At 29.7% G+C, this 9939-nt stretch overlaps 1 protein-coding gene across 1 annotated transcript in view; it reads right to left on the bottom strand.

The window, feature by feature from the left end:
• clcf1 (cardiotrophin-like cytokine factor 1) overlaps positions 1–9616 on the bottom strand; it is a 44212-nt gene extending 34596 nt beyond the window's left edge. Inside the window, exon 1 of the mRNA XM_062043930.1 lies at positions 9209–9616. Within this exon, the coding sequence (XP_061899914.1) occupies positions 9209–9224 (16 nt within the window). The 5' untranslated portion in view covers positions 9225–9616. The remainder of the gene's footprint in view (positions 1–9208) is intronic.
• Positions 9617–9939: the final 323 nt, after the last annotated feature.

Below are 9939 nucleotides of genomic sequence, written 5' to 3'. Positions count from 1 at the left end.
TAGTTTGCTGTAAAGTTAAGTAATTTTATTTAGACAAAAACATGTTTGGTAGTAGTATAATATTTGTTGTGGAAAGTATGACAATATAGTATAATATTTGTTGCAATAATGGATACTATTAAAGTTTAAAATGGAGGGGATGAAAGAGAAGGGAACTGTATTAACCTTGTACATTGTTATAGTAACAATAGAAATAGCACTATTGATAATGAATAATAACAATAATTACTTCTACTATCAACAGTACAATTGTTTCAAATGCAACGTCACATATATGTAACGATAACTTGAAATACAAAAGAAAGTAGATAAAAGAAGGGGATGAAAGAGAAGGGAACTGTATTAACCTTGTAGATTGTTATAGTAACAATAGAAATAGCACTATTGATAATGAATAACAACAATAATTACTTCTACTATCAACAGTACAATTGTTTCAAATGCAACATTACATATATGTAATGATAACTGGAAATACAAAAGAAAGTAGATAAATGGAGGGGAAGAAAGAGAAGGGAACTGTATTAACCTTGTAGATCTAGTGACAATAGAAAGAGTACTATTGATAACGAATAATAACAATAATTAAATCAATCAATCATTGATTGAACAATAATTACTTCCATTATCAACACTGCAATTGTTTCAAATGCATCATTACATATATGTAATGATAACTTGAAATACAAAAGAAAGTAGATAAAAGAAGGGGATGAAAGAGAAGGGAACTGTATTAACCTTGTAGATTGTTATAGTGACAATATAAATAGTACTATTGATAATGAATAATAACAATAATTACTTCTATTATCAACAGTGCAATTGTTTCAAATGCAACATTACATATATGTAACGATAACTTGAAATACAAAAGAAAGTACATAAAAGAAGGGGATGAAAGAGAAGGGAACTGTATTAACCTTGTAGATTGTTATAGTGACAATAGAAATAGCACTATTGATAATGAATAATAACAATAATGACTTCTATTATTCCCCTTCCAAAAACAGAAAGAAACAGCAGAAAAACAAAGTAGTATCTACAAGTATATCCATTAAATAATGAAAAAAGAAATAATAATACATTAATAATAATAATCAGAAATAAAATACAAGAATATAAACATATATATATATATATATATATATATATACACACATATAGGAAGTAATCCTTTTTTTTTTTCTTTCTTTTTTTTTTTAAGCAGTACAATCACTAATTCGAAAAATTAAAGTCAGGCTTATGTGGCGTGACATAATTGACCCAGTTTTCCCAGTATGAAGTGAATTTCTCCAATTTATAATTAATAAAGGCAGTTATTAACAATACAATTGTTTCAATTGCAACATTACATATATGTAATGATAACTTCAAATACAAAAGAAAGCAGTTAAAAGGAGGGGAAGAAAGAGAAGGGAACTGTATTAACCTTTTAGATTGTTATGAATATAACCCAGTAGACATTGTGAGGGTAAATAGTGGCTGTAAAAAATATTTGTATATATTTTACGGTAAAAATCAGGTGGCACAGTCACCAGAATTTTAGTGTAACATGTACAGTGGTTTGGGTTTTTTTTTTAACACCAAATTACCGTCAAATGAGAAACTGTTGTTTTTACGTTAAAATGTTGGTCACTAAGCTGCCAGTTTTTACTGTAAAATCAGTTATATATTTCTGTAAATAGAACAAATATTTTGGCAACTGAGCTGTCCGTTTTGTTTTGTTTTATTACAGAAAAATATGTGGGATTTTTTTTCCCAGTGCATTACTATAAATTGAAAAACAGTACCATTGTTATTCCTCGATGTTTTTACAGTAAAATCTAAATTCCCTGTTTTTACAATGCATATATATATATATATATATATATATATATATATATATATATATATATATATATATATATATATATATATATATATATATATATATATAGACTTAGACTTAGACTTCCTTTTTATTGTCATTCAAATTTGAACTTTACAGCACAGATAAGAATGAAATTTCGTTACATAAGCTCAAGGTAGTCCAGGATTAAAAAAAAGCAATAAGGTGCATATATAAATAAATAAATAGATTACTGTACAGATAAATATATTGCACTTTTTCACATGCGTCCACGTTTATGGATGTATGTTATATTGTCTTTTTTATTCCAGCGAGATAATCCATTTTGGGGGGAGTTGAGGGGATAATTTAATTATGATGCGTTCAAGAGTCTTACGGCTTGAGGGAAGATCCATCCATCCATCCATTTTCTACCGCTTATTCCCTTCGGGGTCGCGGGGGTCGCTGGAGCCTATCTCAGCTACAATCGGGCGGAAGGCGGGGTACACCCTGGACAAGTCGCCACCTCATCGCAGGGCCAACACAGATAGACAGATATATATATATATATATATATATATCTTCCCTCAAGCCGTTGTACATATACATATATATATATATACATATATATATATACATATATATATATATATATATATATATATATATATATATATATACATATATATATATATATATATATATATATATATATATATATATATATATATATATATATATATATATATATATATATATCTTCCCTCAAGCCGTAAGACTCTTCAACGCATCATAATTAAATTATCCCCTCAACTCCCCCCAAAATGGATACATACATACATACATACATACATACAATGGATATATATATATATATATATATATATATATATATATATATATATATATATATATATATATATATATATATATATATATATATATATATATATATATATATATATATATATATATATATCTTCCCTCAAGCCGTAAGACTCTTGAACGCATCATAATTAAATTATCCCCTCAACTCCCCCCAAAATGGATTATCTCGCTGGAATAAAAAAGCGAGATGCAACTGCAGAAATATATATATATATATATATATATATATATATATATATATATATATATATATATATATATATATATATATATATATATATATATATATATATATATATATATATATATATATATATACATTTCTGCAGTTGCTAAAACTTTTGTTCACTTCCTGTTCTCAATTTATTCACAATATACTCCATAAGTAATAACATTAAAAATAAGTAAGTTATATTTCATATGGTGAGATAAATAAGATTATCTAGAAAATAAATGGATGGATTAAATAAATTCCGAATGTTCTAAGGTTATATTTCTCCTCTTTTGTTGAGAATAATTGTTTTACATTCTTGGCTTGCAGATTATAGTTTCTTTTGTGTATAATTTTAGCTGTTTGCAAACTCACTATGTCGTGGAATTTCAGTATTTTTGATTCAATAAATAAAGGGTTTGTATGTTCTCTATATCCAACATGATGTATTATTATAACTCATCTTTTTTGTAACACCGTTAATGAATGAAGTGTACTTTTGTAGTTATTTCCCCATATTTCTGCACAATAACTCAGATATGTAACACTAGCGAGCAGTAGAGAATATGAAGTGATTTTTGGTCTAGAACAGGGGTCTGCAACCTGCGGCTCTTTAGCGCCGCCCTACTGGCTCCCTGGAGCTTTTTCAAAAATGTATGAAAATAGAAAAAGATGGGGGGGGGGGAATATATTTTTGTTTTAATAGGGTTTCTGTAGGAGGACAACGTGACAAAATCCTCCCCAATTGTTAGAAATCCCAGTGTTTGTATTAAACATGATTCTCTGATGAGAGTATTTGGCGAGCGCCGTTTTGTCCTAATGTTGGCGGTCCTTGAACTCACCATAGTTTGTTTACATGTATAACTTTCTCCAACGTGCCAGAGAAAGACATATTTCATGCCACTCCTTCTTTGTCTCCTTTTGTCCACCAAACGTTTTATACTGTGGGTGAATGCACAAAGGTGAGCTTTGTTGATGTTATTGACTTGTGTGGAGGGCTTATCAAGCATATTTGGTCACTGCATGTCTGCAAGCTAATCGATGCTAACATGGTATTTAGGCTAGCTTCGTGTACATATTGCATCATTATGCCTCACTTGTAGGTATATTTGAGCTCATTTCATTTCCTATGTCCTCTGTAATATTGGCTGCATTTCTGATAGTTGTTTGTGTGCCGTGTTGTTCCAGACCACAGCAAACGTTACCCAGCTTGCATAGATTCTAATAAATTCATTAAATAAATTAGAAGACAGCCCGCCATTACTTTTAACTTGGACACACACATCTAGACCTTTGGCCATTCATTTAGAGCAGTGGTCCCCAATCGTTTTGTAAATTTGTCCCACGGACCTAGGGAGGATTAAAAAAAATAAAATAAAATAAAATAAAAAAAAATTGTATTAAATATATTTATACATTTTCCTATTTTTGACAATTAAAGACGTACAAACATCAACTTTTTTTCTATATTTTCATATATATATGAAAATATATGTATATATTTTCGTATTTTTTGACAATTAAAAATGTACAAACATTTACTTTTTTTCTATATTTTCATATATATATATATATATATATATATATATATATATATATATATATATATATATATATATATATATATATATATATATATATATGAAAATATGTTTATATATTTTCCTAATTTTTTAACAAAGATGTACAAACTTTGACTTTGTGTCTATATTTTCATACAAACATATATATCCATCCATTTTCTACCGCTTGTCCCTTACGCGGTTGCGGTGGGTGCTAGAGCCTATGTCAGCTGCACACGGGCGGATGGCGAGACACACCCTGGACAAGTATTAAAATATATTTTCCTATTTTCTGACAATTAAAGACGTACAAACGTTTACTTTTTTTCTATATTTCCATATAAATAAATATATATATATGAAAATACATATAAATATTTTCCCATTTTTCTGACAATTAAACACGTACAAACGTTGACTTTTTTCTATATTTCCCAATAGCTTTCTTTATATAGGGAAATGTTTAAAAAAAAGGCAACATTTGTACGTTGTTCCAGACCACAGCAAACGTTACCCAGCTTGCATAGATTCTAATAAATTCATTAGAAGAAGACAGCCCGCCATTACTTTTAACTTGGACACACACATCTAGACTGTTGGCCATTCATTTAGAGCAGTGGTCCCCAACCTTTTTGTAACTGCGGACCGGTCAACGCTTGAAAATTTGTCCCACGGACCTGGGGGGGATTAAAAAAATAAAAAATAAAAATAAAAATTAAAAAAAATCTTTTTTTTTTATTTTTTATTTTTTTTTATGTCATTAAAAAATTAAATCATGTGTGCTTACAGACTGTATCCCTGCAGATTGTATTGATATATATTGATGTATAATGTAGGAACCATAAATATTAATAACAGAAAGAAACAACCCTTTTGTGCGAATGAGTGTGAATGGGGGAGGGAGGTTTTTTGGGTTGGTGCACTAATTGTAATTGTGTTTTTTATGTTGATTTAATAAATAAAAAATAAAAAAATAAAAATTTTAATTTCTTGTGCAACCCGGTAACAATCGATCCACGGACCGATACCGGGCAGCGGCCCGGTGGTTGGGGACCACTGATTTAGAGGAGTTATCTCACCCTCTGAGAAGGTTTACTAATGTTTTCCAATGTTGTAAAAATAAAAGTAGGCTAATATAGACACTTAAATCTTGTGTTGCCTTCATTATAACACTTGTATAAGACTTTTAAAGTCATTTTGATAGTAGGCTAATATAGCTAATATAGACACTTACATCATGTGTTGCCTTCATTATAACACTTATATAAGACTTTTAAAGTCATTTTGATAGTAGGCTAATATAGCTAATATAGACACTTACATCATGTGTTGCCTTCATTATAACACTTATATAAGACTTTTAAAGTCATTTTGATAGTAGGCTAATATAGACACTTACATCATGTGTTGTCTTCATTATAACACTTATATAAGACTTTTAAAGTCATTTTGATAGTAGGCTAATATAGACACTTACATCATGTGTTGTCTTCATTATAACACTTATATAAGACTTTTAAAGTCATTTTGATAGTAGGCTAATATAGACACTTACATCATGTGTTGTCTTCATTATAACACTTATATAAGACTCTTAAAGTCATTTTGATAGTAGGCTAATATAGACACTTACATCATGTGTTGCCTTCATTATAACACTTATATAAGACTTTTGAAGTCATTTTGATAGTAGGCTAATACAACTAACACAGACACGTACAGAAGGCTTTTCATTTTTTGCGGCTCCAAACCGATTTTTTTTTTTTTTTTGGACCAAAATGGCTCTCTCAACATTTTGGGTTAAGAACATGTTTTGCTTTATTCATTATTGACGTGTTTCTTGCTACTTTATGTTGCTTTTTTTTTTTTTTTTTACATGAGATTTCCAGTTCAATTTATCACCAATCATTATACCTAGAATTGTTGGTTTAATTTCCCCTTTCTATTTGTGTTGGACTATCCCTTCTACTGATACCGAATAGCATTATTTTACTTTGACTGAGGTTTAAGGATAGTCTGTTCTATGTTACGGCATAAACTAGAAAAAAAAAAAAACCATTACATGGCGGTTATGAATCCCACAATGTGATGTTTTGTACTGGCTCGCATTGTGACTTCCAGCAGTGTTGCAGGAGAGACTCAGAGGGGGAGTGGAGGGTTTTTTCTTCCGCAAGGGGCCATGTTAATTTGGCAAAAATGTAAACAGCATGTGTAAGTGTTCAAAGCGTGACCGACTCATTTTATAGGATCCTTTCTTTCGCTTCCCCTCTGGGTGATGTGGATTTGTGTCCATGTTAAGAATCAACCCTTACATGTACGTGGGACTACTATACAAATGGGACTATACTATATATATATATATATATATATGTGAAAAAAAAGTCAAATAGCATCTTCTTTCTACATGGGGACATTTCTCCTTTGTGGAGACGAACTCCTTTCACCCCACTTCCAGCGATTCCAATTCAAGCATCACAGTCATAACGCTGGTGTTTATGCGCTATAATTGCCAGACTGCTTATATAAACGGGAATAGGAATCAGTGTGTTTCCTTCTGCCAGTGTGTGACTAACAGGACTTTCACCTATCAGCGGCAGTTAACTTGACAGGCGCTCCAAGCTTCCTCTGACCTCTGACCCATATGGATATTTTCTTTTACACCAGTTATCCTTCGTCAAAAATGCTGACGCAATAAAAAAATGTATTTGTTTAGTGGGAAATTCAAATATTGTATTATACACACGGTGGAGCTCTAGCAACACGTAATGCAATTCAACCAATAAAAACATATTTTTTTTATCATTAAAGATGTACAAATGTTGACTGTTTTCCTATATTTTCATATAAATATATATATATACAGGTATATATGAAAATATATTTATATATGTTCCTATTTTTTGACAATTAAAGATGTACAAACGTGGACTTTTTTTTCTATATTTTCACATATATGAAAATATCTTTATATATTTTCCTATTTTTTGATAATTAAAGATGTACAAATGTTGACTTTTTTTCTATATTTTCATATACATATATATATGAAAATGTATTTACAGTATGTATGTTCCTATTTTCTGACACTTAAAGATGTACAAATGTTGACTTTTTTCCTATATTTTCATATAAATGTATAAGTATGAAAATATACTTATATATTTTCCTTTTTTTGACAATTAAAGGTGCACAAATGTTGATGTTTTCTATATTTTCGTATAAATATATATATATATATATGAAAATATATTTATACATTTTCCTATTTTTTGACAATTAAAGACATACAAACATCGACTTTTTTCTTTATTTTCATATATATATGAAATTACATTTATATATTTTTAAATTTTTTGATAATTAAAGATGTACAAACGTTGACTTTTTTTCTACATTTTCATATAAATATATGTATGAAAGTATATTTATATATGTTCCTTTTTTCTGACAATTAAATTAAAACATTTTCTATATTTTCGTATAAATTTATACATATGAAAATATATTTATATATCGTCTTTTTTTGGACATTTAAAGGTGTACAAATGTTGATTTTTTTTTTCTATATTTTCGTATAAAAATATACATGTGAAAATATATGTATATATTTTCCTATTTTTTGACAGTTAAAGATGCACAAATGTTGACTTTTTTTCTATATTTTCATATATATGAAAATATATGTATATATTTTCCTATTTTCTAACAATTAAAGACGTATAAATGTTGATTTCTTTCTATATTTTCATATAAATATGTATATATGAAAATATATTTATACATTTTCCTATTTTTGACAATTAAAGACGTACAAACATCAGCTTTTTTTCTATATTTTCATATATATATGAAAATATATGTATATATTTTCCTATTTTTTGACAATTAAAAATGTACAAACATTTCTATATTTTTATATATATATATATGAACATTTGTTTATATATTTTCCTATTTTTTGACAATTAAAGATGCACAAACGTTGACTTTGTGTCTATATTTTCATATAAACATATATATCCATCCATTTTCTACCGCTTGTCCCTTACGCGGTTGCGGTGGGTGCTGGAGCCTATGTCAGCTGCACGCGGGCGGACGGCGAGATACACCCTGGACAAGTATGAAAATATATTTTCCTATTTTCTGACAATTAAAGACGTACAAACGTTGACTTTTTTTCTATATTTTCATGTAAATATATATATATGAATATACATATAAATATTTTCCTATTTTTCTGACAATTAAAGACATACAAACGTTGACTTTTTTCTATATTTCCCAATATCTTTCTTTATATAGGAAAATGTTTAAAAAAAAAAAGGCAACATTTGTACGTCTCTATTGTCAAAAAATATGTTTTTATTGGTTAAATTACATTAAGTGTTGCTGGAAATCCTCTGTGTGTTTAATACAATATTTGAATTTTATTTTTTTTTAATGGGTAAGCATGTTTTAAGAGTGATGAATATGTATATATATATTTACAAATATATATTTGTATATGTATAATATTTATGATTAAGAAACATCAAGAAAAGCGCCCATTGTGTCACTTTTACGACTCACATTTCCACATTTTTCATTACAATTGAGAATTTGTGGCCAACTATATTAGGTGTATAATAAAAATGTGTGATATAGAGAAGAGCAACATCATCCAACTGTGAAAACAGTGCAAAAGCCAACTGTTTAGTAATATTTGAGTGATTGACTTACCTTTGCAAAATGTCATTTTCTTTTAAAATCCTTGTATTTCCCTTTGATTGTCTCTCTCTCTCTGTAACTCTTGCTCTCCCTCAGAAGTTGAGTCTGGGCTGGAAGGAGCCCTTAAATGTGTCCTGGGTCTTTGTAGTCCTTTGGAAGAAGTGATGAAGCAGGTGATGCTTTGAAGAAGGTGTCCCTGAGGATGGAGCCTCTCTCCTTTTGACTTGTGTGGTCTTAAATGTGTGACACGCTCAACAACAAGGCAAAGGCTTTTTGCACCCTCCTCCTCCTTCTTTCCTCCCCTCTTTTCCATCCTCTCTTCTTTTTTTTTTTTCTTCCCCTAAGTCCTCACGGCTGATTCACCGGCTTGACGCATCACACCGGCTCGACTCGACCGAGCCGCAGAACCACGGGACTTGTCTCAACTCATCTGTGTCTCATGTGAGCTCGTCATCAGCCTCAATTCACTTGGTTTCATGTCTAATCCTCTCACCTTTAATACTTTAATCACCACAACCTCCTCTGGATCCCTCACCTCCTCTACTCATTTGGGGATTCTCTTTCCTCCTGACATCCCCACTCTGACGGACTGACATATAGGGGGGAAAGGGCCCAACATTGCTTGTTTTTTTAGTATAAAACTCCTGAGACCCAGCAATTGAGAATTAATATAAATACAGTCTATTATACAGCATTATTCACATGTAAATAATGCTGTATAATAGACTGTTTTTATGTTATTC

This window comes from Entelurus aequoreus, linkage group LG04, assembly GCF_033978785.1.
Source record: "Entelurus aequoreus isolate RoL-2023_Sb linkage group LG04, RoL_Eaeq_v1.1, whole genome shotgun sequence".
NCBI lineage: Eukaryota > Metazoa > Chordata > Actinopteri > Syngnathiformes > Syngnathidae > Entelurus > Entelurus aequoreus.
This window is presented reverse-complemented; position numbering and strand designations above follow the sequence as displayed.